The sequence below is a fragment of the Cygnus atratus genome, chromosome 13 (assembly GCF_013377495.2).
Source record: "Cygnus atratus isolate AKBS03 ecotype Queensland, Australia chromosome 13, CAtr_DNAZoo_HiC_assembly, whole genome shotgun sequence".
Lineage (NCBI taxonomy): Eukaryota > Metazoa > Chordata > Aves > Anseriformes > Anatidae > Cygnus > Cygnus atratus.
The window spans coordinates 6,615,873-6,643,343 of NC_066374.1; the positions used below are offsets into that span (position 1 = coordinate 6,615,873).

General features: G+C 47.4%; 1 protein-coding gene across 12 annotated transcripts; it reads left to right on the forward strand.

Annotated features, from left to right (window-relative positions):
- Positions 1 to 64: 64 nt before the first annotated feature.
- On the forward strand, positions 65 to 27,447 carry SEPTIN6 (septin 6). Of its 12 annotated transcripts, none has more exons than XM_035541298.2 (11): positions 65 to 140; positions 5,326 to 5,440; positions 11,752 to 11,947; positions 12,750 to 12,936; positions 13,176 to 13,337; positions 18,132 to 18,228; positions 18,497 to 18,665; positions 18,901 to 19,033; positions 19,721 to 19,911; positions 21,828 to 21,870; positions 24,330 to 25,461. In XM_035541298.2, the coding sequence occupies exons 1-10, from the start codon at positions 114 to 116 to the stop codon at positions 21,829 to 21,831; spliced, it is 1,281 nt and encodes a 426-aa protein (XP_035397191.1). In that variant the 5' UTR covers positions 65 to 113; the 3' UTR covers positions 21,832 to 21,870; positions 24,330 to 25,461. The 12 variants fall into 12 exon arrangements, with proteins under 12 accessions (XP_035397191.1, XP_035397189.1, XP_035397187.1 ...); XM_035541293.2 differs by lacking the exon at positions 65 to 140 and adding an exon at positions 266 to 939; XM_035541296.2 differs by lacking the exon at positions 21,828 to 21,870 and having other exon boundaries at positions 24,330 to 27,447.
- The last annotated feature ends 24 nt before the right edge of the window (positions 27,448 to 27,471 follow it).

The window sequence follows — 27,471 nt, forward strand, 5'->3', positions numbered from 1 at the left end:
AGCGGGCGGCGGAGGGGCCGCGTGTGCCCGCGGCCCCCCCCCTGAGGCGGCGCCGTGGGCGCGCCCGGAGCCGCCCGGCCGGGCGGGGCGGGCCGTGAGGAGGGCGCGCAGCGATGGCGGCGGCCGAGGTGGCGCGGCAGGTGGGAGCGGGACCGGCCGCGGGGCTCCGTGTAGCACGGGGGGGGCTCGGCACGGCTCGGCACGGCCAGGCCGGGGTGGTGTGCCCCGGGAGGGCTGCGGGGAGCGGGGCGGCCCCCGAGGGGTGCGGGGATGGGAGCCGCGGCTGCGTGCGGGGATCGGTGTCCCTGGTCCCCTCGGTGTCCCCGGTCGCCGTCGCGGCGGGCAGCGCCGTGCCCGGTGACCTTGGGCTGCTGGCTGCGGCCGGCCCCCCCCGGCCCTGAGAGGATCCCCTGGCGGCGGGGACAACCGGCACCGCGGCCCCTCGCCGTGCCCTTCATCCTCAGCCTCACCTTCATCCAAACCCTCACCTTCATCCTCACCCCCATCCCCATCCTCGTCCCCCTCACAAACCCGCCATCCCAGGGCCTTGTGCTGCACCAAGCCGGGCAGCTTTGTCCCCCAAGGGACCCCAAGCCCCTCGCTGCCTCAGGGCAGAGCCTTCTGTCTGTTTGTCCATCCACCCGTCCGTCCTCAGAGAAATATCCAGAAGAGAAGCGTCGGGAGCCGAGCCACCTCCATGCTCGGTACAGAACCGCCGTCACGCGCCCGCGTGTGGAAGTGGTTTGCTTGTGGTGTGATGGGCTTCCACTGTGCCTCAGCGCGGAAATACTGCTTGGGACGAGCGCCTGCTGCTTCGTCTTCAAAGCATGTTTTTTTCACGGACCAAATCTTGCTGAGCGGGTAGATGCGGCCATCCCTTGCTGGTTCGTGGTGTTATTTCCTCCTGGACATAGCCACTGCCTTGTGTGCTGTGCCAAGGTATGTACAGTGACTCACTTGCTCCCCTGTCTTAAAGAAAATTGAGCGTTAGGCTTTCCTCAGATAATGTGCAGGACTTCCAGACATCTGCTGGTGACCTGGAATGAATTACGTTACGGCTCAGCCTCTCTTCAGAGGCCAAAGCGAAAACCAGCCGTGTGACGGATGAGATATTAGAAATGCCTTCACCCAGACCGGCGGCTTGTCAGCCTGGGTCGTGGCTGCGGCCGGCAAAGCAGTCTGCTCTCACGTCCTGGTGATTCCGGGGCTCCTGGTGGCGATTTTGGGGATTTTGGAAGCTTTTGCCCGTTTGTGAACGTTGAATGCCTGAAGGATGCGATACGGCCCAAGGGAGCAGTCAGCGGTCAGGAGTTTTGGGGAGATCTCTCTCGCTTTCCTTGGTGGCTGATTCAGAACTATTTCTCCTGCTTCTCTGTTGTTTTTCTTTTATATTCACCCTGATGATATGTTATCAGCCGAGCGAGAAGAAGAAACACAAAGTCTATACCTTCACTTTACATCCCTGCATTGCATTTGTTTCATGGGGAATGTTTTTGCTGTCTACTGGATAATTCCCTCATTGCATAAGGGAATTACACACTTGTACAAATGAAAACTAATTGGTACAAGCCTTGCTCTAATTTGTTGTTTAATCAGAGCCAAGCGCAGTCTGGGGAAGTGGATGCCACAATGCCGAGGTCATGGGAAGGGATCTGATGTTGTTCTCACTTAAAAACGCTCTGGAAAACCCCGAATTCGGGGTCTGTTTAGCTTCCCTCCGAAGGGAGCTTCCCAGGCCTCGGTGTCTGAAATGGTTCTCGTCTGGGGACAGGTGTCAGAAGCATTAGATGTCAGTCGGTGTCCCAAACAGGAGCGCTCTTTTAAATTAAGTGCAGAAAAAGTGTAGTACTGCAGGGCTGGGGAGCATTTTCTTGTTGTGCAGGCCTTGTTTGGACGCTGGGTCCCTTGGGTTCAGAGCCGTAGGATTTTTTATATTTGTGCTCTGCCTGAGCACTGCCAAACAGGCTTTTTCTTAGCCGTGGTGTCCTTTTTCGTAATTCCTGTTAGTACAGGCCACCAGAAACCATCCTGAATACAGCACGTGGATGTTTGCAGTGAGCAGCACGCTGCTCGTCTCGGAGAGGACACCCTGCTTCATCCCCACGGAGCAGCAATCACCTCTCGGCGCTCTGAGGACATCCTAGGAGCTGTACCTGAGATGCAGGAAGGCAGAGATGCAAGTTCAGCAAGATTTTTCTCTAATCGTTTTTTCATCCTGGAGAGATTCAAACACCTGGAGTCTAAATCTTGCCCGTTTTTGTAAAGCAGCATTTAATATGCAGGGTTTTTTGGCTTGGGGTAATTAATTTCTCTGTATTTTCCATGCTGTTGAGGTACGTCTCTGTAAGAATTAGAGCAGGCAGCAGTGGTTCCTGTGGCATGGAGAGGCCCTCCCAGAAGGTGTGTAGATCCTCCAGAGACAGGGAAAAAATTTCAGTAACTTCTACAAGAGGCTACTCTTTACTTTTGCTCTGAAATAGCCCCGCCTGGCAATGCAGCAGGAGAGTGTGTTGCTCTTTTTGTTCTTTTAATCTTGTTTGTGGCAAACACGCTTTGCTTCCTCCCGAGCAACAACAGCCCATTCTATCCTAGGGGGGTCACTCTGCGTGTATGGGAAAAAAAAAAGGCATCTGGTGTCTTGGTGCAGTGCCAGTATTCACACTGGCTTCCCAGATACTCCCGTCTTTGTCTTCAGTCCAAGAAGATGCTAACTTTAAACCAGAGAATATGGAAGGGCTCTCAGCCAGCCAGTGCTCAGTGGTGCTAGCGGAAAAAGCCTCCGTGTGGGCAGCAGTTAAACCTCGCTTCCCTTGCTGATACCTCTTCGTGCATTTTAAATTTAACCAAAACATTGTTTTTTCCAGGGTAAACAATGGCAGCTCTTGAACACTTTTTCAGCACAAATTGTTTTATGAGCTTAACATATTCTCCTTCGGTTTTGAACAAGGTAATCCAAATCTACATCTAATATCCAGGCAGTATGACTAATCGCCATGTTCATATGTTGTTTATGATGGTGCTGTTTATATATAGCAGCATTCTGGATATAGAGGCACCTCGTGGCATGTGAAGACTGATTACTTGCCCTGTTTCTTGGGGGATCAGGTAGAAAATGGTTCTTTTCTCTCCAGAGGCTTGGTAATTGCTGACAACTTTCTGATCCGTGTCAACACCACATAAATAAAAAACATCATTCTTTTTAAAATATAAAATAAAACATAATTTCTCTCTTTTTTTTTTCAACACGCCTGATCTCTGAGTGCCTGGACATTGCAGGCTTTGGATTTTTAGCCAGTACAGCACGATATGCCTTGTGGCTGTGTACTTAACGTGAAGGTTGAGCTGCTGCGACTGAAAATCAGATTTTGTCGTATTTGTTTCCTGACCTGAAACAAATGCGAAGCGTGGTTTAACTGTGTTATAAAACCACAGGTGACTAGAAAACCAGGGTACAGGAAATGACTCGCAGGCTGAATTCGGTGCGACAATAAATGCCTCCTCTTAGCCGAGAGGGGCTTAACTTTCACCATTTACTTTGTTCCATCTGGATCACGCTTATATTTAGGGACCAGGAGAAGATTTGTCCTTAATGAGAGCCTACACACCCACCCACGCTTCCTGCAGAGTGTAGTGTTCAAACAATCTCCCAACAGCACAGTTTTAAGGCTGGGTGTTAAAAATACACTGGATGTTTCTCCTTCCCCAGGAAGACTGCTGTCTGTGGGTCTCTCTCGCCTCTGCATGCTCTTCACCAGGACCGTGCTGCTCCCTCGCTGGGGATAAAACCTCACCATGAGATACTCCAGCGCTGGGGCTTTGGTGGTGAAGGCAGTTTAGGAGGAGAGTCGAGATGTGGTGTCACAAAATCCATGTGCCTGACAGTCTTCTGGTTCTCCCTTTCCTCTGCTTCGTATAAAATCTCTCAGTTTGTGAATTGTTGGCCTCAGAGCTGCATCCTCAGCAGGCAAAACCAAAATCTGCTGGGTGAGTGGGGCGCCCTCCTGGTTAGCGTGTTGTCTGGAGGCAAGGTGCTCAGGAGTCAATAATGAGCCATATTTGTGAACATCTTGGCAGGGAGAATCAGACTAATACACAAAATATGGCTAGGGGGAAACATATTTACACATCACAGGGCTGTAAATATGGTTAATGGATGAAATGCAGTTGGATTCTCACATTTGGGGAAAAAAAACAAAACACCATCTCTGAGTGGTAGATGCAGACCTTGGGGGCATTCTGCTGGCCTAAAACACTAGGGTTGTTAACAAAAGAGGAAAACCAGTGTGCCTGTCCCTATAAACAAGCTTTTTGATGTATGTGGAAACAGGATCCTGAAAGAATAAGTTGAAAATTACACCCCTATAAACTGTTGCCTCGTGGTTGTAATATTTCTTGCAAGCTGATGATGTGCTTAAAAGGCCAGAGGGGAATTTTCTGCATTTGGCACCAAAAATACATCCTTAAGAGAAAAGCCTGTGATCTGCAGAGAGAAATCCCTTTCTGTGGGGTGGCGGGAGGTAAGGAGGCCCTGGTGGCCAGGAGAACGTCTCGGAGCCCCTCTCCGTTAGCGAGCGGCTGTGCTGGGTGCGTGGCACGGAGGGGCTGGAGCTCATCCCTCTCACCACTGGGGCAGGCTCTGGTCTTGCATCTTCCTTGCAGCTTCCTCCAATGATCCGCGCATCTCCTGGTGCTAATGGCTGCTTTGTAAGTCTGGACAGGCTCCTGTTTGCAGTCTGAGAGTTTTGTATTTGCAACAGCAAGGAAGATCTCGCTGCGTTTGGTAGCTCAAAGACTTCATTCTCTGCTGCTTCTCTGCAGCTCTCTGTGCAGAGGCTGTGTTTGGGCTGTTCAATTACCGATGTAGGTACAGTTTCCCTAATTGTTGCTAGCTCGTTTCTGTAATTGAAGTTTTAATGTGCATTGCAATAGGCGTGCAGGAGGAGGCATCGCTAATACATTCCTTTGCCCAGGGGATTCTTTTTGTTTTCAGTATAAGGTGAGACTTGAGTGTCTACATAATTTCTCAGGATAGAAATGTTTCGTCAGCTCCTTGTTTCAGCAGTTGTGTTCGGGTTTGTGTTTTGCACAGTTTGGTGACAGGGCTACCTTCTCACGTAGGGCAAATAGGATGTTTGATTCGTGCTCTCTGCATTTGTTTTGGCAAAGAGTGATTGATGCTGATTACATTTATCACAAGATTTACAATATATGTGCAAATCTGTGCGTGGACTGTATACTTTATTCTACTTGGGAGGTCTTAAGGGCATGTAGAGATAAGTGGATTTTGCTTGAAAATGACAGGCTGTGTATTTTTCATTATTTCAGGGTGAAGGCTGTCGTACTGTCCCCCTTTCTGGACACGTGGGATTTGACAGTTTGCCTGACCAGCTGGTTAATAAGTCAGTTAATCATGGGTTTTGTTTCAACATCCTGTGTGTGGGTGAGTATTTCCATCTTGGGAAGCTCTGTTTGTTGAAAAGGGCTTTTCTGCAGCTGGATGTAGCTTATAGGTAATAGAGTTAACAAGGTAGCTTTGATTTGAATTTCCACTCCCCTGTTCTGCCTATTTTCAGTAACAAGATTTAGTGGTGCCCTGGGAAATCCCTGCTGGGGTTATGCAGTATGGCTTTCTACCAAGCAGTGAACCACAGAAATGAAATGCCTAAAGTCCCACGCGTTTATTATGATCTTTATTTGCCTGGTATGTTCCAACGTTGTGTTTTTAAAAGAAAATAGGTATTCGTGCCAGAGAACTCCGTTCTGAGGTCTTGTTTGATCAGACACTCAGTTATTATTATAATTATTTTAACAAAATACCAGTCATACGCCTCTTAAAGCACTAAAAGCTATTTTTTTCTTCTCCTTCCTGTGCGTTCTTGAATTAAATAGTGTCTGGCCAAGCCTTAGCTGGTCATGCAGCTATCCAGGCTGCCAAGCTGTATGCATCTGAGCTGGGCCCTGGCGCTGTAGCAGGACTTGGTGTCTGTCCCGCAGTGTCTGCCCCTCTCACAGGTCTTCCCCACGGTGAGGATGGTTGTTTTGATGTGCTGATGCCTCTGGGAACAGGAATTTATTGTGTGGCCACCGGAGGTAAGCCCTGTCTGCAGTGCCTGGCATGACAGAGGGGAGAGCTGCAGCTGCTGATGGCTCCTGGGCACTTGTCTCTGCTGGTGGTCAGCTCCGCGTCCGCACAGAGGCTGTCTGTGCTGTTCCTGAGAGCCAGCAGGGGCACGGACCCAGGGTTAAGCCTGAGATGAGAGGAGCAGAGTGCTGAGAGCCCTGTTAAATGGAGCCGAGAGGAAAACTTTCCCTGACAATGGCATTCCTGTGAGATGCTAAACTTTGCTGACAAGTCGAGGTCACTGTCAGGCTGAGTCAGTAGGTGATTTCCACTGTACACGAATGAGACGTGACCTAGTGAAACTCTTGTCCCCAAGCTGAAGCCTTACTGTATTTCCTTTTGCACTTACTGAGCTGCTGTGCTATTTTCTGCAAGTTATAGGTGCAGTGGCAGATGCCTCCCATGGTTAAGTGTTCCCCTGGATGTGTGGAAAGCAGTTGAATACCCCTGCTTTCCTCTTTGCACAGCAGAACGGGAATGCAGTAAATGGTTGTTCTTCTGAATAACGAGGGCTCACCGAGATCAATGTGCGTTAGTTGTTAATGTCAGTCTTTTATGAATGGTAACAACACAGACATGGTAAATCTTGAAATAAAGAAGCTTCATAGAAAAAATGAATAAGCTCCCTTAGAAAAAGATGCGCACATTTTTAGCTGATGAGCTCAGGCTTTAACGTGGCTTGTAAGAGCCTCTGTTAACTTGTGGTAACAAAGTTAAACTCTTAAACATCCTGGGAAGAGAAAAGAAAAGGTCCCAGAATCCGCCTGTCATTTAGACTGCTGGGTCTCCCTTGTACAACAGGAGCTTGGGGTGAAAAACTGAAAGGACAGAAAACGAACGAGGATCGAGGCCAACAAAACAGGAAAAAGGTGAACTGATGCCACAGTCAGGCCACTAAACACGATAGAAAGACGCTTCGTTACTCCCCATTTTTCAGCTGTGTGTGGAGTTCGTTGGAGGAAAAACCCAGCGACAGTTTTACTCTGCACCGTGCTGGAGCCGAGCCACCGATTCCTCCAGCTCCCAGCGGAGGAGCCGGGGAAAGCTTCAGAAGCGACTCTCAGCAGTACGTCCAGATTAGAGCAATTTTTAGCTGTTCTCATGCTGGAAGCTGTCTCCCCTTTCAGACAAGCCAAAGATAGAGTGAATGAGCAAAGCTCTCGGAAGAAGTTAGGGGCTGTGGATGGTTTCTCTGATATTTTATTCCTCAGCACAGCTGTTTGCTCCCTGAAGCTTCCCTGCTAAAATGCTGGCCGTGTGTTAGTTCAGTGCAAAGGCTGGGGAAGTCTTTAATGGCTGAGCCCTTCTGTGCTGACTGCGTTGCTCAGCGAGGTGGGGGAAGGAGGGGAAGAATAGGTTTTTATTTGGTAAACTTTCTCAGTTTTGGCTGGGGTAGATTATAGATGTATTAGACTAGCATCCCATTACGAGCAGGAATTTCCCCCTTCCTCCCTCGCAGGATTTGCAAGGGATTTGTCCTAAGCAGCCTAGTCAGTGCAATGAGAAACTGCTATTTTGCTGGGAAAACACCTTCTTTTTTCCCAGGGGCTGCACCACGGCTTTGAGGACTCACAAAGAATGGTTCCTGTGTTTTTTCCTTGTGCATTCAGCAGCTCCCAAACTGGTCCCAACCATTTCTGGCTTATTACTTCCCAGCACTCGGTCTGTGCTGGAATTACTCTGGACTCAGTGATGGTGGGAGTGAATTTGAGGTGTCACCCCAAGGGGGCTGTGTTAAAGAAGCAGTAAGTCCACGTGCTGGGTCCCCAAACCAGTGAGCACCAGCAGCAGGGGAAGGGTGGGATGCACACGGGTTTCCTCGTGCAGAGCTGCCCTCAGCTCTCCGGCAGGCAGCTTTCTGTGGGGTGAGGAGCTGTGGTGCCGCGAGTTGCCAAACGGTGGGTTTTGTGGTCACCGCTGCAACCAGCTGAGAACAGGCTTTCTTCAACTGAAAAGCCGCTGCCCCGCGGGGCAGATGGCAGCAACACGGCTGGGAGGCCCCGGGCTCCTCTGAGGCGCTTCTGCATCTTTTGTGGGCCCCTGTTGCTCGTCTTGCCCCCCGCAAGCCTGGCCTTTGCCTTGCGATGGTGTGCTGTCAGATGAAAAGAGCTGTTTTTTCCCTGAGAGATGGCCTTATCAGGCTGTGCTGCCTCAGGGCTCGTCCCGACAAACCAGCTACATCAGATTACTTCCCGTTCCTTCACACGAAAGGGCTGTGCGTGCATGTACGTCTTCTATAGGATGGAATTATCTGATATCTGGAGCCACGGGTGTTAACCTTGTGAACGACAGGGGTTGCTCTCTCTTGAAAGGACTCTGTGCGGGTTCAAACACTCCGTGCTTTCCAACAGCTGAATTCTCTGAGGACTCTTCTGACCTACTGCAGAGTCGACTGAGGGTCTCTTAAATCCTGAGTGAGATGGAGAAGGGGGCCAGTGAGCAGTCAGTCGTTGTTCTGCCTAACATGTGCCAGGGGAAAGCAAACTGAACCACCAGGCTCAGAAAGGAAGAGGAGGTAGGGCTTTCACAGCGTGTACTTCAGCAGGTGTGGTGCTGGGGCTGTGGGCCCTTTCCATCTCACCCGGTGTTGGGTGAGCTGGCGTGGGGATGCCACACATCCAGAATCCGACTGCTGTGGTGTGCCTCGCCTTCTTTTTTAATTTCCCCCTGTCTCTGAAAATCGTCAGACTTGAAAGCTAAAATCCAGCCGGCGCTGAAAGGCACAATGCTCCCGTGTTTCAAGGGCTGTGCGAGCTTCCTGGTGCCGAGCTCTAACAATGAAGGTCACCGTCCCTACCTTGTCCTCCCCGCAGCGCCTTGCCAGCTCTGCTCCAGGAGAGCAGACCGCTGCAGAGTCGCATAAAGCTTAAGTGCAGTGTTGGAGATCAAATCCCATGTGTGCCTCTACGCCTGACATCAGGAAATAATCTCCCTGCCAAGGACGCCTCTCGCTCGATTTGCGTACGCCGCTGCTTTTTCCACGGTAATTCTGCCTCCTTTAATCCCCATTCATCCTTTCTGTTTTTTTGGAGAAGATTCCAGTGCTGCTGGCTGGAACGAGCACAGACTGCTTGTCCTTTTCATCAGCACATCTGTTCCATCTGGACTCCCGTCCTTACAAGAAGCAGTTGGCACCAATTTCATCTTCCAGCTAGCAGAAAGTTGCCTCTGTGTCAGGCAGGATCTCTCAGGAGGCTCAGCAATCCTCTGTTCTCGCCGTTTGCCCTTCAAAGCAGCGCTGCTCCCTAGCTCTGGTCGTGTTTAACACAGCAAAGCACTTTAAGCAGGGCGTTACCATCTCACATCGCTCTGCTAGCATTAGTGCCACGTTTCTGTTAGCTGAGAGTCGTTCTGCTCTCCTCCATCCTCTTCCCTGGCAGGCTCTTGATGCCGTGCTGTGTCGGGGGGGTTAAACCGTGCTGTATCTGGAATGGGATTGCTGATGTGCAGGCTTCACATTTGAGATGCTGCGTAAGTGCCTGGAGGCTTTGTTTTCTAAACACGAAGGTGTAGGTGTTTGGATGGGAAGCTGTCATCTGTGTCATCGTGGCTTAACGGTTTCCATCTTCCCCTTCCAAAAGGTAAACTTCAGCGTCAGAATTCGGAGTCACCTCTACTGGCCCTGCGCAGCGTGCGGGAGATGGAGTGTAAAAGCATGCTCTGTCTTCAGAATTGGCCTGCATCTCTTCTGCGCCTCTCCCCGACAGTTAAAATCACTCTTACTGCAAACTCCATGGGACGGAGTGCGCGGGGCATTGGCACATGTGTGGGGCTGCCCCAGGGCTGCCCCCCCAGCAGGACCAGCTGCCCGGTCCCCACCAGGGATGCAGGCAGCCAACTGCCTGCTCCGTCCTGCCGGTCCGGGCAGCAACCCTTGGCAGGAGCTCTGGAAATGCTGCCGCCTTCTCAAGCTGTTTAGATTTTGGTCATTTTTTTACACCGACGTTTTCCTGGAATCCCTGCGAAAGGCCTGGCGAGGTCGTGCAGGCTTTCTGCTCTTAACTCTTGAAATCCCCATCCAAACCGTTGCGATGCTCTGGCACCCATGCCCTGTGCACCTTCTCCCCACCGGGGACAAATGCTGCCCTAGAAGCCCAGACCGGGGCAGGATTGTAGCACCGCACACCCGGTGCTGACTCTCCTCTCCCCTTGGGGCTGCAGACAAGGTTGGTGTGAACACCACTGGACTTCTGGCCGAAGCTGGCATCCATCTGTGACACTATTAGTATTGCAGCTCGAGGTTTGTGTTGACTTTCAGATGTCAGTGAATCTTTCTGCCTTCTGGAAAGGTACCTGGTGTATGATCCTGGTGAGCAGAGAGCACGTGGTTCCCAGGGCAGTGCAGATTTGCCTTGCCCTGAGCTGGAGAAGTCCCCGCTGGGGCCAAGAGAGAGGAATTTGCCTGCTTGCAGGGGAGAGGCGCAGAGATTTGGACAGGGGAAGAAGGGGAGGAGTTTCCCCTTATTGAATTGGGCGTTTCATGCAAGTTTGGATCTGTTGCAGAACTCGAAGCCTACAAAAATAAGAAGCTCTTTTCTTCCGAGCAAAGCAGGAAAACGATGATGTCTTGTTAGGGAGCTGAGGGAGGGAGGGAGGGAGCGAGGGAGGGAAGGCTGCTTCACCGAGACACAGGCTCCTTGTGGTCCCGGGGCAGTCTGGAGGAGCAGCCTGCGCAGTGGGTGGGGTTCAGCTAGCTGCTGAAGTTTCAGCAAAAACCAGACGGGTAGCTGAGAAATGGCCATTTCCCCAAAATACCACAGTCCTCACGGGGCAACAAACCAGACTGCTTAGAGGTTCGGTGCAAAGTCAGGTCCTGTGGGCTGGGGAAGCTGGCTCTGCTGCCAGAGCGTGGTAAGGGAGGCTGCCCGGAGGAATGAGTGCACGGAGGGGTTTGTTTGGTTCTCCCTGGGATGTATCTAAAACAAATTTAAGGCTGGTCTCTGGGATTTGTCTGTTCCTGCCAGATAAGGAAATAGTTCCCCATTGATAGATGGGATCCAAATAGCAGTTGAATGCTGCAGAACTTCTGGAAGCAGATTTCTGAGTGTTGTTCGAGTTGTGCAGCCTAGTATTTCCTAATATACGGAAAGCAGGTATTACAGAAAATGTCCCTTCTGCTCTAGAAGGCTGGGCCCCAAATCAGGCTGTTGTGGGTACAAGAAACCATCTGCACAGCTTGCTGTGGGATTGGAACCAGCTCTGTTTCTGCACTGAAGGAAGCTATTTCAGTGGCTGCAGAAATATTAATCTGGAGAGTCTTTTTTTGGAGATGGCAATAAGCCCCATTTCCATCCCCCCACATCTTTTAATGAAAACAGGATCTTCTGTAGTGTAGTTACGGGATTCTGCAGGATCTGAGTGATGCTTTCCCCTTTGCCTTTTCACCTTTTTCTTTTCATCTCTATTTTCTAACGATATTAATGGCCATTAGACTGTGAAATGTAATTTGCCTGGAATACAGGCCTCCCATTGTACATGCCTTTCTGCTTGCCAGACGGTCCCTTTGGAGCATGAGACCTGCTTTCATCTGCTACAATTTCACCCCTGTTAATATTTGGATGCTGAAAGGGCAAGCCGTATTAATATTCAACAAAACATTTCAACTCTCTTTTTTTTTTTTTTTCCAACAGGGGAAACTGGCCTTGGTAAGTCCACCCTCATGGACACCCTGTTCAACACCAAGTTTGAAGGTGACCCAGCATCTCACTCGCAGCCTGGGGTCCAGCTCAAGTCTAGTACCTACGACCTGCAAGAGAGCAACGTCAACCTCAAACTGACCATCGTGAGCACAGTGGGCTTTGGGGATCAGATCAACAAAGAGGACAGGTAAGTGAAGAGGGAGAGAGGCCGTATCCTGACCTCGTTCTCTAATGCTTGGCTTTCTCTTGTGCCCTTCTTGGGCCAGACTGTGCTCTCCTCTTTCCTTCTTACAAGTTGCCTTTGTCCTCTCTTTGGGATGGGACAGGGAGAAAAGAGGAGAGAGACCCCGGTGTGTCAGCACTGCTCCAGCTGTCACAGCAGCTTTTCGTACGCTGGCAGAGCAATATCTGGCCTGCTGGCAGCCTTCTGCCCAAATTCAGCCAGTGGGGCTTGCTGAGAGCTCCAGGGCATTTCTGTGCTCGTTGCCTTGTGCTGTGCTGACCGCAAGCAGCCAGCCAAACCGCTAGCGTGGTGTAGTGACCGTTTGGCTTAACAACCACTTCTGGCAGGGCTCTTCCATCTTGCCAAAGGACGCATGATTAATGTTCAGTGAAATATGATTTGGGGAACTATCTCTGGCAGCTCACGTCCCAGCAGGGCTGGAGCATGGTAGTTAAGAGGTGTGTGATTCCACCAGGCCCTGTCCAATGCACATCTTCACAGATGGGGTTTGCTTTGTTGCAAAGTCTGTTAGATTTTCTTTTAGTTTTGTTTAAGATGCACTGATGCCCTTTACATTGCAAGGCTGATGGGCTCTGTGTTACAGATAGCCTTGGAAGGGACCTGCAGATTTGAATTGGTCAGAGAATTGGTCCTGAAAAGTGAAATCTAACGAGCAGCTCATTTTTAAAAAGCAAGCAAATGAATGCTGTCTGTTTACCTCTCTGACTGTGAGATGATGGATAACCATTTCTTCCTTTCACTGAAGCTATAAGCCCATCGTTGAGTTCATCGATGCTCAGTTTGAAGCCTACTTGCAAGAAGAACTGAAGATAAAGAGGGTCTTGCACAACTACCATGACACCCGGATCCATGCTTGCTTGTACTTCATTGCTCCCACAGGCCACTCACTGAAATCCTTGGACTTGGTGACAATGAAGAAGCTTGACAGCAAGGTAGGCACATTTAACTGGTACTGTGCAGGTCACCTTGCTCATGATGGGAATACTGCTGCTTTTCCAGGGCATATCTCCCCACTCTGCTTAGCCTTTATGCTAGTGAAAATGGCTGAGTTGACAGCTAAATTCAGTAGACTTCCTAAGCACTTTTTAATTTTTTTGTAAGTTGTATTGTAGACTTGGAAAAACTACCTGGAGCGAAGCTCAGGACTTCTTATCTCTCTGTTCCTTTCTAGGTCAACATCATTCCTATCATTGCCAAATCGGATGCCATTTCCAAGAGCGAGCTGACCAAATTTAAAATTAAAATCACAAGTGAGCTGGTCAGTAACGGGGTTCAGATCTACCAGTTCCCAACAGACGATGAGTCGGTGGCAGAGATAAACGGGACAATGAATGTAAGTGACTCAGCACTTCCTCCTCTCCTGGAGCACTTCAGCACTCTCACTGTAGGGGTGGTGGCCTATAATGAGGTGTTTCTTAAATCCATTTTCCCTTTAATTTTGTGTCTTAAAAACAGAGGATCCCATCTGTGTAGTGGTTGGCAGAGCCTTGTGATAGGCTACGGCCTCTCTGGCAGGGTTTTGTGGTAAGAAAGCAGATGGTTTTTAACCCCTTCCTTGTCCTAATACATAAATCTTGAAAGACATGCAGGAAATTGGACAGATGGTGAGGTCCGGCTATGCAGAGCAAGGACAGCCACGGGTTATGAATTAATCAGAGGCATATTATCTGTCTCATGTGAGGGACAGACTGTCTACAGTCAGGCACTCCACTGTTCCACACCAAACAGCTTTGCTCTCCTGGACTGGTGTTTCCTGTGAAGCTCTGCCTCTACAAGGTGTTTCCTCTTGGCTGTGGCTGTCTTTGGAGCAGAGTCCCTTCACCTGGCCGGCTCTGGTACTCCTCCTGTGCGCTGAGTTCCTGTTTTATTATTGATCTGCTTTTGTTACTGATCTGCTGTTGCTTAGCTGGGTCCTGTGTCTGGTTTGGCCTCGCAGCGCTGGTGAAGGATGGTGCTGTTGGCCAGCATGGGTGGGCAGGGGGATGCAGTGAGGCTGGGTTAGAGCAATGGCTTCCTTTGAGCTACAACCAAGTGCTGGTGTGAGAAATTTGTAATTCAGCCATAAAATACAAAGGTTGGACCAGAGGCCCCTCTTGTCTCTAAACATCTGCTCTTGGTCACTCTTGGAGTACATAAGAAGAGAGAGAAGGTATATGATGCTTCCCCCAAATATTTCCTTAGCCTCTGACCATCTTCAGATCCAGGATTTCTGTCCCATGCACCACCAGTGTGTGAAAAACAGAGTACACAAGTTAATTCCTAGTCAGAGTAATTTTGTGATGGCATCTTGCTCAGTGCTCTCACTGCACCAGATTTTAAAATTACTGCTGGAAATGAAGATACAATATCACTCGGTCCTCAAGGAACCAGGGATGTGATGACAAAGGGAGAGGTCCTCTCCCGTTGGCCCTTCTGAGGGTGGAGGTAAACTGCTTATCTTTGCTTTCGGTCATTTCCATGTCTCCTGACAGGGAATTGCTGTCTCAGATCGTAGGCGTTCTGGATTGTGTCAGCTGCTGCACAGAGATCAACTCTTTAAATCCTCCATTAAACTGATATAAATCATAATTACCAGCTTTATGGGGACTAAGCAGGCTGGAATCTGAATCTAATCAAGGCAGTTTTGCACACCTGGAAAACTGGTATCCAAATACTAATTTTTTGGAAAACAAATCTGCTTATGCTTCAGGTCAGGAGATGAGGAGATGGAGGAATTGAGACCAATAAAAAAGCCAGGATGGGATGATTTAGGTTTAAAATTTAAATTGTCAATTTTAATCACATTTGAAATTGAGGAATGGAAAACTTTTATTTCAATCAGTTGGCTTAACCTTCACATTTGTTATTCTCTCCAGAAAGCTTCATTGTCTTTGCCTCTTACAGACCAACATCTTTGAAAGGTTATAAATGAAGTCTTCAGGCTAAAGTGGGGCTTCTTGCTGACCAGCAAACATTCTAGATCAGTTACCTTTCTTTTTTTAATTACAGAGAAAATTGAGACTGGTCTCTTGATTACTTAATGTTTTGCTTATGATCTGCATTGATTGTCTTTTCCATGAAAAGTAAAAATGGGTTTTAAAATATGCAAACTCACTGCTTAATGTGCATTTTAGTTTATTATATTCAGTTGTGCTGGATGCATGAGTAATTTTTTTCAGGGTATTTTGCATACAGAATTGACTTACTAAACAAAATACTGCCTGATGTGACAGGAATTGATGAACTGAAGATTTAAGATCTGTGCCATCGTGATTAGAAAGAAAAGTATTTAACCATGAACAAAGGCGTCAAGTGGAGTATTTAGCAAATAATCAGATTAAACAAATCTTCAGAACAAGATGCCTGATTTTGCCTGAAATTGATCTGGTCTTTTTGATAATGCCACTATGCCGATATTTACAAGTTCAGAGATGTAGAGACCACTTGAAAACACTCTCCAAAATTCTTTGGATCTCCTCCCATCCGGATTTTATTCTTAAATCATAATAAGAAAAACAAGCTCTCCTATTCTTTCAACTCCCAATTGGCTTTTCCATTTTGAATGAATTAGTCTAATGACCGATTAATATATTTTCCCTGCACCTGCTATTTAAATGAAACCACATGCAACCACATGAGCTGTCCCAGATGGTGGGAGCTGGAACTTGCTTGTGGAAAAAGGAAATCACCAGCACTTTCTCCCTGGTGAAGGCAGCAGCCAGACAGTTGACAGTGATGGAGGAACCGGCTCCACCATTCGTGGTGACCGAGCCCACAGACAGACAAGGTTCAGTTTCTGCCACTGCCCCAGGTTGCTCCTCTTGCTCCCATTGCTCAATTTGTCTCCTGAACATCCCTTTAGTTCATTCCTCCAGAGACCTGAGTGTGAAACAAACAAATGGCATTTACAGCAGTTGGAAAAATCAGCCAAGGGATGCTCCTCAGGGACAGCCTGAAGAAGCCAACAGGGAGGTCTGGAAACTCACCCAGGAATGACAGGATGGGAGGAGGGCAGCTCTGGTGGTCTGTGGAGGAAGGTGTCCAGGGACAAAAAGGGAGCCCATTTTGCCTCTAGCAAATACTGGCATGATCCCATGGCCTGGATGGGGAGCAGCTTGGGCCCAGCCCACGTGCTGGCTGGCCTCAGGTGCCACCAAACTGCAGTGGCTTTTCCTCTGGCAACAGCACCGTGTAGGCCTGGAGAGGAGGAGGCCTTTGTGGGGTTCAGTACCTGGGGCATTGCAGAGCTTCCAACAGTGGGACACAGGTGCAGACCGGTTGCACGCATCCTTTGCAATTAGACAGCCCTCTGCTGAAAATCAGATCCCCTTCTACCTGGGAGATCACTTTTCTTTTTCTGCTGCTTGGCCTCTCCAACATGATTGCAAAGGTAACTCTGCATGGAGAGCGTCTCAGGTGCTCAGAGCCTCGGCGTGGCCCAGAGCAGCCCCACCAGCTTGACCACCAGCCACATTTATGCTGTCGTGTTCCCAGTGTGAGAGTTGCAAGGCCAGGGAATGAAAGCTGAAGAGCCCATCTTTGTGGGTGCTTGCAGGCAGCTTTGGTGTGTTACTATATGAGCCACACTCTGAAAGCAGAAAATGTCATCTCTGAAATCTTTTGCTTGTACTGGCTGTTACCAACGTGTCCAGGTTTTCAGATGACCTGTGGAATTAAAGCTTCTCCACCTGCTCTTGTGAGCAATCTAAGGTCACTGATCTTCCATATAATTGGCATCCTGGGGCCCTTTTAATTGCCCAGAACTAAATGCAGTTTAAAGGCTCCAGCTAACAAATGTGTCTGCGCAGAACTCAGCAGAAGGGGTGGGTGCAGGGAGCTGGCAACTTTATTTTTAATTCTTGAAACCTTCCACTTGACTTCTTTGTAGCTTGGCAGAATGCAGTGTGGTTCCTAGGAGGAAGCGGAGGTGGGGAAAGATCTCACTTATTGCACAACAGATAAATGAAGAAAGGTAGCAGAGTCTGAGGGGTTTGCTTGGCTGCCTGAGTTTGGGGAATGGGGGGAGCATAAGGTGAGGTCTTCTGAACCTGTAGCGATGTTGGCAGTGTTTTTGTTCCATCTCTGCTGAACTTGCACTGGGCAAGTCTCTTAAACTCTCACTAAAAAGTGACTATTTTGTGTTTCTGGGTCAAAACAAGCAAATTCCCTTTGCTCTTAGTCAAGTATCAGGTACTCGTGACAACCATACAAGGAACTTGTAACCATACAATGTACTTGTAACAACCATACCAACAATGGAGTGTATGTCTTGGCTTGAAGAGCATAATGAGACATGGCTGAGGTAGCAGTACAGCTGTGCAATGCTGTCCCCAAGGTCGCTCCCTGAGGGTATGATCCCTGGATTCAGCTTCCTTTGTCCTCTTGCTGTGCAGCCATCTAGCAGTGGCTATGCATAGCATCAGCATCATGAGGATTTTGTGAAGCCATCAACACTCCTTTGGATTTCTCAGGAGCTGAGAGGAGAAGCAGTAGGTAGGCTCGGTGAATGCAGGGTCGTTCCCAGCACAGCCTGGGACACCCTCAGTGCCTGGGGTGGCCAGACCTCAGGGCACGCATGAATGCAGAAGCTGAGCTGGTGGAGGGACGTGTTCAGCCCTTCCTCACCAGGCCTGAAGCAGACAGGGAGGAAAGCTGTTATCCTGGGGGTGAAGGAGGGACTTCAGTCCCCTGATCTGACAGAGCAAGTTGTCTTGTGCTCTGCTGTGAGCCGAGGGAGCGGTGGGATAAAATCAAGAAGGCTCCAAGACCTCTTTTACTGCTTCTGTACTTGTGCAGATGTTCTCCTCAGACACGGCAAGCCCCCGGGACAGCAGCGCAGGCAGAGCCCCGCAGCGTGTTGTTGGAGCTGTCTCTCTGATGCTAGTCTTGCACTGGCTCATCTCACCTGAGGTCCTGTGGCTGGGAGGATCAGCCAGGTAGAGGATGTAGCGTGGTAGCACTAACAAAGTTTCCAAAAAGGACCCTCCCTTCTCCCTCCTTGCCTTGGGCTAGTGGCCAGTGACTAGACTCCCTGAGAGTAGCTTGTGCGTAATGGCTGTCGTGCTCAGTGGTTGTGCTGACCTCTGCGTGCTGTCGAGTCAGCTGGAGTTGAGCGGGACTAACGAGGGTTGCATTAAATGTGTTCCAGGCCCACTTGCCATTTGCAGTGATCGGGAGCACAGAGGAACTGAAAATAGGAAACAAAATGATGAAAGCTCGTCAGTACCCCTGGGGCACAGTGCAGGGTGAGTCAAGACCTGGGATTTTCATGGCATGGAGGGTGGCACTTCCACCAGGAGGCAGTGGGCTTGCTCTGATAAGAGGAGCAAAAAGACCTGCTGGTCTTCAATATCTTGCGGGGGATTATCTTGTTAAATCCTTGTGTCAGGCCTATAATAACAGCTTTCTCTGTTCAGAAGGGCTGTTAAGCCTGTTGGAGGAGTAGATGTGGGGATTGCAGGAAGAGATCTTTGTTTCTACCCCTGCCTTACTCCTTATCATGTCTTCTCATAGTGGAGAATGAAGCTCACTGCGACTTTGTGAAGCTGCGAGAGATGCTGATCCGTGTGAACATGGAAGACCTGCGTGAACAGACCCACACACGCCACTACGAGCTGTACCGGCGGTGTAAGCTGGAGGAGATGGGTTTCAAGGACACCGATCCAGACAGCAAACCCTTCAGGTGGGATCCCTGGAGTAGACAGGGGAGCTCAAGGGAGGCATTGGTGGATGCACTGTGTGTGTGTGTGTGTGTATATGCATGCATCCTTGAGAGAGCATGTAAAGAACCAATGTGGCAAGAAAAACTGCCAGGTCAGATAAATCCAGTGGTTTTCATGATGAGGGCCTGATTTGAGAGGCTCAGGGGAAGCAGATTTTGTCCCCACTCATGTCATTGGACTTTCCTTTTTCTTTAGCTTACAAGAAACTTACGAGGCCAAAAGAAATGAGTTTCTGGGGGAACTGCAGAAAAAGGAAGAGGCAATGAGGCAAATGTTTGTCCAGAGGGTCAAGGAAAAAGAAGCGGAGCTGAAGGAGGCTGAAAAAGAGGTGAAGACTACAGTACTTGTCTCTTGGTGGTTGTGGGTGATAGATCTACTCCCAAGTAGGCAGCTGCTGCCAAAGCACTTTCTGCAATGTAGCTTAGGACTTTATCAAAAAGTCTGAGGTTTAACTTGGGATCGTGGGGACATTAAGGTGTTCATCCTGTAGGACAAAACTAGATGGCAACGATTGCAGTATACAGCTTACTGCACCATGAAAGTGCCTTATTCTGTGATTCTGATAGACAGCTGTGGTGTGCTAAAATTCAAGGAGAGGAACAAAGCCCCTGATGTAACCTTGTTATACAAAAAAACATACCCATGCAACTTTTAGTGTTGGGAAAGGAATAAATCCATTTGCACAAAAATCCATTCGTGTACTGGTCTTTTAAAGAGGAATAAAGCAGAGACCTCTGGTAAGAAAAATAAGTGGGTTAAAATGTTTTTATGATTACACTCTCCTAATCCTCTACTGTTAGTCCGTGCAATGGTGCATCAGTAGAGCATTGCCTGGTTTGTAGGCTGCTTTGGAAGAAGACTGTTCCCTGCCCTTTGTCTCTGCAGTGTCAGCTCAGGGGGCTAGAAATGATGTAGAGCCCAACAGAGACTTGTGGTCTGAGGTCTCATGGGAGCCTTCCATCTTTCTTTTCTCCAGTGAACTGAAGTAATGCTCGCCTCTCTCCTTTCCCTCTAGCTGCATGAAAAGTTTGATCGTCTGAAGAAGTTACATCAGGATGAAAAAAAGAAGCTAGAGGATAAGAAGAAATCTTTGGATGATGAAGTAAATGCATTTAAACAAAGGAAGACAGCAGCTGAATTGCTCCAATCTCAGGCTCAGCAGGCTGGAGGATCGCAAACTCTTAAAAGAGATAAGGAAAGAAAAAAGTAAGTTGCTAACCTGGTGGTATTTGCTTTTCAGTAATGGTTCTCTCTTAACGTTTTCCTGGGTATTCATAGCTCTTTTCCAATTTAGCCAGTCCTTATCAGGGGAAGGTTTGCAGACAGATGTAATCTCTAGTAAGCCTGAGCAGTAGCTGGAAGCATTTTACCTCTGTCATCCTCAGGAGCAGCGAGCACAGTACACACCTGCCTCACTGCTTGCTGACAGCATGGGAGAGGATGAGTTTGCTTCCATTTGCTGGGATTCCCTGCTCTTCCCTTGGTCTTTCAGTGCCTGTAATGAAGTGGAACAAAACTGCCTGCCGAGGTTAGGGTGTGGTTAACGGGGTTGTCCCGCCACCCCCAGAGGGGTGTGTGTCCTGTCCTGGGGTCTTGATTAGGTTTGGGAAACGTTTATGCAGTGGAGATTATTCAGGGAGCCTAATAGTCTGAAATTCTTGAATCTGCAAAATGTAAGGCTGCAAAAGTGTTAGTACCCTCTCTAGCCCTAAACCAACTTTTTGCCCTCCACAGAAAGAGCGAGAAGTAATGCATGGATTTAGAAAGGTTCCTCATGCCAGGGACCGGTGCAGCAGGATTCAGCCTCTGGTCATGGTTCTTTTGTCTGGGCTCTCAGCAGTGCCCATCCCAGGCTCTTAATGTTCTGCAATTCCTCAAGAGCAGCCCAGCTGTACAGCTGAAATAGTTTTCCTGTTCCACCTAGCAATGAGGAGCTCCTTTTCTTCTCACTGTGGTACATTATCCAAAGTGGAGGGCTGTGCCACCTTAGCATGCATACAAAGAGCAGTGTGTGGATAAACAAGTGTCTGTTTTTTACATCACTGCCATATAATCCCCTCTCTGCACATCCCTGAAGCAAACCCAGAGAATCTTGCCTGCACGATGCAGTTTTAAGTACATGGAGAAATGCTGTTAATACGAAGAATATGGCACATGCCCAGATAGCTGACAGGACCGCTTGTCAGGAAAAATAGTCCTTGACTGTTAAACTTGGAATCAAATGAGACAGGAGGGGAAAAACCCAATAACCAGAATCAGATCCTATTTTAGTCTTTTTCGTTTTGAGCTGGAACTGCCTCAATGTCAACATTCTTTTGCGATGAGCAATTAGTGCTCCTGCCCTTCTCTGGGTTGTCCGTTCCTTTTTCCACTGCCTATTTTGATTTGCCCTTCTGAATTACCTTCAGGGGGTTTTAATATCTTTGCAAACTGAGGAGCCTGAGACTGACTGGGGACAGCCTGGACTATGTGAGGAATACACAACTAAGTTCTTTTCATGCTCAGAGCCCTCAGTCGTCTGCACTCTGAGGACTGCAGACTTGTGCCATGAGATTAGTCTGGGTGAGGAATGCAGAAAAGGGGGACAACGTGCCCTGTAGTGTCAGTGAGTAGTAGCTGTGGCCAGGTCACACACTTGTTCCTAGAAGCAGTTCTGATCTCAGAAGCATCCTTCACACCACACATATCCATATGAATACACATTGGTACTGTCCTTGTTGGTTAAGTGTGAGGCACAGTAAACTCTGAAAGCGGTGGGTCAGTGCTTGCTTCAGGCTTGGGGAGGTAATAGGAGGCCTCTCTCCTCCAGGAAAACAGCTGTGTTAAAAATAGTGATGTTTTCTTTGCTCTAACTTCTCCAATTGTCCTTAATGTTTCATTTCAGTATTTATTTCATTCATAAATCTCTATAACAATCCCTGAATTTCACAAGCCAGTAGCTTAATCATGTCTCATTTAATAATAACTGTCAGTCCACTAGCCTTTTTCTTTCACAGAGACTTCTTTAAGCCCAAGCTCGGTAATTTGTACTAATTGTGACTTGGTTTCTTTTTTTTTTTTTTTTTTTTTTTATTGTTGCATCATCATCACCATTATTTTCTTACATGTATGCTGTTTTACAGTTAACTGCTCTTGGCTGCATGGTGCATGAGGCACATTGTCCTGGTAAGCGTCATTAACTAATGTAGACCTCACAGTGGGATTAGTTACAGTTCCTAAAAAAGCAGACCCTGTGCAAGTCCAGAAGCCTAAAAATCTTATCCCTGTTTTCCACTGCTTTCACCCTCGTTGTATATGCCTTACCAGTCTCTCTCTATATGCAGTTGTAGAAAAAGGATGCATTGAAGCCAATCATTAAAAATTCCGCAAAGTAAAATGCAGGGAGATTCAGTATTTGGACATTAAATGTAGGAAAATAAGGATTAGGTCCTCTTCCTTTTAAATGTTTCCGGCACTTTGCTGGCTTTGTCTTCTTTATTCTAGCTCCCCTAGAAATAAATGATATTCTTTAATCACGTAGGCCGTGTCGATACCATGGCAATAGTTGCTATGGAGAAGTGGTGATGACAGAACCCAGCTAGCCCTGAAAATGTCTCTTCCCTTTCTTCTCCATCCCTCCCACCCCTGCAAGGTGCAGGGTTCGCTTGTGGTTACAGTGCAGGTGAAGAAGGATGCGAGACTGGTGTCAACATTCCCCCCCAACAGATAGTAAAATCTGTCCAAACCAGAGCTTTCATTTGTCCTAACACACCAGAGAAATACAGAAAGACATGTGAGTGTGTGTGTGAGCGTGTTAAGGAACCACTGCTAAATAACCAGAGAAATAGTCACCTGCTGGCTGGTTATAGTTGGTTGTCCAGAATCACGAGAGATACTGAGCATTTACCAAGTAACGAAGGCTCTGGATACAGACAGAGAGACTTCATGACATTTTTAATAGTCCAGTGGGGTACCCCATGGACAGATACTCAGTTGTAGCAGACAGGTGCAGACACACACAGCTGGGAGCCAGGCGCAGTGTGCCCAGTTGGGTAAGACTAGTCACAGAAGAAGGCTGTGCTCAAGGTGCGTCCAGAAAGCCTGCCAGAGCACTTTGCCTCTCATTAAGGGCAGCATCTGAGTCTCTGAGGAGTTTTGGCAAGGCTCAGGGAGTTCCTGCTGGAGCAGAGCCCTGCCAGTGGTGTCACGCTGTGAGCCTGTCCAGAGTGCCTCTGCCTTGACGTGAGCAGGGAGAGAAGGTGGGTACGTCATCATGGGCAGGCTCATGGAACAGATAAGTATGTCCAAAAGGCTTAACAAATCTCACCATAAGCAAGAGTCTGCAGTGTGAAGTGCCAACAGCTATTGTAAAATGAAGGCTAATTTAAACCCAGATGTGTGAGAAGTGCACCTGCCTGGCAGCAGATCCTCATTAGGGTTATTAGCTAAACTGCTAATGGCAGTGGGCTACTTACAGCTGGGCTGGGCATGTTTAAATGAGCCTTTTTAATTTGCTGTTGATTCTCTGGTGAGAGGAAAAGGAAAGCTCTTATGGAAATGTCTTGCCTCTTGACAGAGCAGCAATACCAATGTGAGGGTAACAGCACCCCTAGTGTGAGACACACTTCCCTGAGAAGGAATGTGGTGGAACAGCAGCATTTAAAGTATAAAACCCTAAAATCTCAGCCTCTAGGCCACCTTCCTTGCAGACAAACCTGGACTGGGTTTACGTTCTCTGCTGGATGCAGTCCAAACTAACTTAGGGTCTGCCCTTAAATAGAGAGAAGCTGATTCCAGGATTTCTTCCCTCTTGTCTCCACCAAGAGAAGAGAAATAGCACCTAAACATCATGCTGTCAGTGAGAGGCATTCGAGTTTTATTTCAATGGGATGTTCCACTTAACAGAAGAGCTTCAGAAGGGTCTTGCACTGACTCAAACTGGAGCTCGCAGTCGTCTTGAGCGGTCTGGTAGAATGAATGCCTCTGCTGCCAGCAGTAACTGTAACACACTGAAAAGAACAATTCTCTGCTTTTCAGGGTATGAATGTTGAAAAATAAGCTCAAAGAATAACACTGTTCATTACTGGTGCTGAGTACGGAGGCACGGCTAAAGTGCAGTTAGAGTGAACATTACTGATTTTTGTTGGGTTTGGATTGCTCTTGGCAGGCGGTGTAACTGTACACTGTTGTGTACTGGGCTGTGAATCAAATGAAGTTCTTTGTTTCCACTACACAAATGTAGGCAGTGCCTTTTTCAAAGGGCATTTGTCCTTGCTAAATTAAATATGTATATATGGTACTTTTCCAGAATTCAGAAAAATACTCTCAATATTGATCCAGTAAGTATTGCAGGGCTCCCCTGTTTTGCAAGGATACAAACAAGCCACAATTGATGAGTCTTGCAGCTTGCAAAACTGTGATAGGATTGTTGTAGAAAAGAAATGTTTCATCCCACTGCTGAGTGTGTGTGTGTGTATGCATGTGTGTGTGCATAAAGCATGTTTTGTAGTCAAATTAAACTGTATTAACACTTAGCAACATTTCTTTTTGTGTGTGTTAGGAAACATATTTATATTCTTATTTTATTTTTTAATTTTGTCATTAATCCATAAAGCCATTAATCTGCCTTTTTCTTTCATTTTCAGTTCGGGTTTCCTGTAGAACCTTTCCCTTCACACCAGAAGCGAATGCCCCCACATTCGGTTAACACGCAGCTATGCCATTGTGCCTGTTTGCTCACCTTTACTCATTGCTCCCTTACTGTGCTCACCATTTTGTTTTAAGCGACAGTCCGCACCCTTGGCTGTTCTGGGTTATGGTTGTTTTTTGTGAAAAACTCAGCAACAGCCTACGTGGAACTGGCAAGAGATGCTCGGGGCTGATACCTCTCCCCTTTTGGTCAATAGCAGGCTGCCAAGCGCTTGTAGGACTAGCGTCCCCACTGCTCAGTTGTTCAGCTTTTTGCCTGTCCCCTCCACTTTGTGCTGCATGGTGACAGCGCGGCTGCTTGGCGGCGTGCATTTTGTGCCTGTCGTGGGACTGCTGTGAATGCAACCCAGCGCTGCAGCGTGGTGGTCTCAAGAGACTGGCTGCCCCCTCCCCTTTTTAATTTGTTTGTCTAACCCATCATTACCCCACTGTGCTGTCATGCGCGACTCAAATCATTTTAAAGGACTTTTTGCAAGACTTGACATCCTCACAGGCGTGAGGGCTTGAATCCAAACCTCGAATCCCCAAGCTTGGGGGATTTTCAAACTTGGATCCATGGTTTGCAACTAAGTGTTCTCTGAATGCTGCAGGGGTCACGAAGGATCTCTTGCCTTGTCGCCCTCTCAGTGTGCTGGGCTGGATGCACTTCCTGGATCCAATCTCAGGGAAAGCTGGTCACCTTGCTGTACATATCAGTGTTTGTGAAGAAAGACGATGATGTTTCTTTGACTTTCTTCTCAGTGATTCCAACAATTTCTGATTTTAATGCAAAAAGTGTTACCTTTATATTTTTTTTTTATTTGACATCTGTTCAGAAGTGTACAGATGTTGGCAGGTTGCCTCATATATTTTTTTTTATTCAGCAAAAGCCTTGTTTTAATGCAAGATGTGCACTAAAAAGGGAGGTGTTTTGCTCACTGGGGCCAGGAGTTCACTGAGTGGCCAAGTGCCAACTGTGGTTTGCCTGCAGGTAACTTCTGTGTGTATTTCTGGATGATTTTGTGTTTTTTGTTTTTATTTTTTATGCTTTTTTTTTTTTTTTTAAATAAAGTCTTCATCAGACAGTGAATTCTGGTTAACATTTACTTCTTTTGTTTTTTTGTTTTCTTTGCCCTTCTTTTACAGTAACCCATGGCTCTGTACTGAGTAATTATCCCTGAATACAATGGGCTGGAGTGGACCTTCATTTACTTGTTAAATCACAGGGTCTAATAAAACGTGACAGCATTTCAGCTGTGACCTTTCCATGGTGTTACTCTTGCTCTCTCCTATATTCTCATTGTGAAGCTGACTTTACTATGTACTGGTGGTTATTGCTTTTATTAAACAATGTAAAATGAGTCCTAACAAGCTTTTGGACACTGCAACTTTAAATCTTAATGTTTTTTTTTCCATGCAGTTCATAGATTCCCCTTTCTCCTGGTCCCTCTCCACCCAGATAATGTGGAAATAAGTTCTGTGAGTTATTTTTGCTGGCGAAATAACAATGCAGTTTAAATGTATTTATTGGTGACTTTAAGGTGAGAACACCACCTTAGTTAAATTATCACATAGTTGAGAGATTGAAAACTCTTTTCTTTTCATACTTGGTGTCATTTTCATGACATCACCTATCTCTCTTAATTTGCTTTTATGTTTTCTTTTGCTAATTCATGCTACCTAAAGACTAGCATTTAATACTCATTTCCATTTCAGACTTGCTTGTTGTGACCCTGATCCTTCAGTTGCACTGCATACAGGCACTGTCTGCAGGCAGGATGAACCCATGTGTCCTAACCCTGCTAAAAGATCAGGATGTGTACTAGCAAATAGTTCCAACAAAAACCCTTTAAACCCCAGGTTTTTGGATGATAAGCACACCTCAGAGCTAGCCAGGATAGGTAATGCCATTTGTAGTGCAAACCACTGCTGACAGTTGTGCTAGGGAGGTGTTAGGGTTGGTGCTAAAACCTCATGAGCAGTTCTTCCATTCCCATTAGTCTTGCTGGCTTGCACCAAACTGCAGCCTGGCCTCTCCCAGCAATCAAGGCAGCTAAAATTCTCGATTGCAGTGTATTTTCTCAGGTATTCTGTTTCACTATAAATACAGTTTTATTTCCTGAAAAGTTCTTTGGTTCTTTTTTTAAGCAAATTAAAATAATCAGAGTGTTTACTTCTTCCATTACTGTTGAGTGCCTGCTCCCAAAACCGGTCAGCATCGTTCTGCCAGTGATTTTTGGAACATCTGATAAAAGAAGCATTTAATGTAGTTGTGTTTTTTTTTTTTATTATTATTATTTTTGTTTTTAACACCATGCCACAGGTCAACCACTGGTTGTTCTTCCTGGTCATTTGCCTTCTTAGAATGCAATTAAAAGTCTTTTAAATGAAAAAAGGTTTTTACTTGTGTAATTTCCTTGAAGTCTGAGGTGCCATGAGATACAAAACCTCACAGAAAGAGGTTCCATCTCTCCTCTCAGCTGTTTTCACATTGCATCTCTTTTCCCTGCTTTTTGAATGTCTTTCTCTTTTTTGCTAATCTTCTGTTTTTTTCTCTTTTTTTCCCCTTTCTCTCTCTCTAGCTTTTTTTAATCTGTCTTCGCCAGCTGCACGGGGTCTGAGGGAGAAGACTGCCACTTCTAGAAGAGGTTAGGGATCCTATGTCTGGGGAGGGGGGAGCAAACCTTCAGTGTTAGTGTCTGGGGAAGAAGCTCTTGTACTGACTTGCATGGTATCTAAAATCAAGGTGTCTTGTGATGTGTGTGGCAAGACAGCGGGGGGGCTGCTGGTTTACTTGAAGAGAAACACAAATGTGATGATGTTCGGACTAATGATGTAGCGAATACATTTTCAAACATTGTTACGAGCATTTTTTTTTCTAATTTTGTCTTTAATAATATAAATGTCGCGGGCTTCCACGGGGTTTGAAGCCTTTAAGTATTTCCAATCTGCTGTTGTTCGATTGATTTTGGAAAACCGCGCTAAGAAAAACAGAAGCGCGGCGCAATTTGCGATGTCGGCAGCCACAAAGTCTTTAATTCTAACGACAATAAAGTGAAGAACTGCGTGTTTTCAGCGGTGTCCTGCTGTGTCTCGCAC

What these genes read in the sequence shown, in the direction of transcription:
- SEPTIN6 (XM_035541288.2), top strand. Translation starts at nt 271, where the DNA reads ATGGGAGCCGCGGCTGCGTGCGGGGATCGGTGTCCCTGGTCCCCTCGG. An exon ending in CCCCTGGGGCACAGTGCAGG is followed by an intron (nt 18,229 to 18,496) that starts GTGAGTCAAGAC and finishes GTCTTCTCATAG; the next exon opens with TGGAGAATGAAGCTCACTGC. An exon ending in CCAGACAGCAAACCCTTCAG is followed by an intron (nt 18,666 to 18,900) that starts GTGGGATCCCTG and finishes CTTTTTCTTTAG; the next exon opens with CTTACAAGAAACTTACGAGG.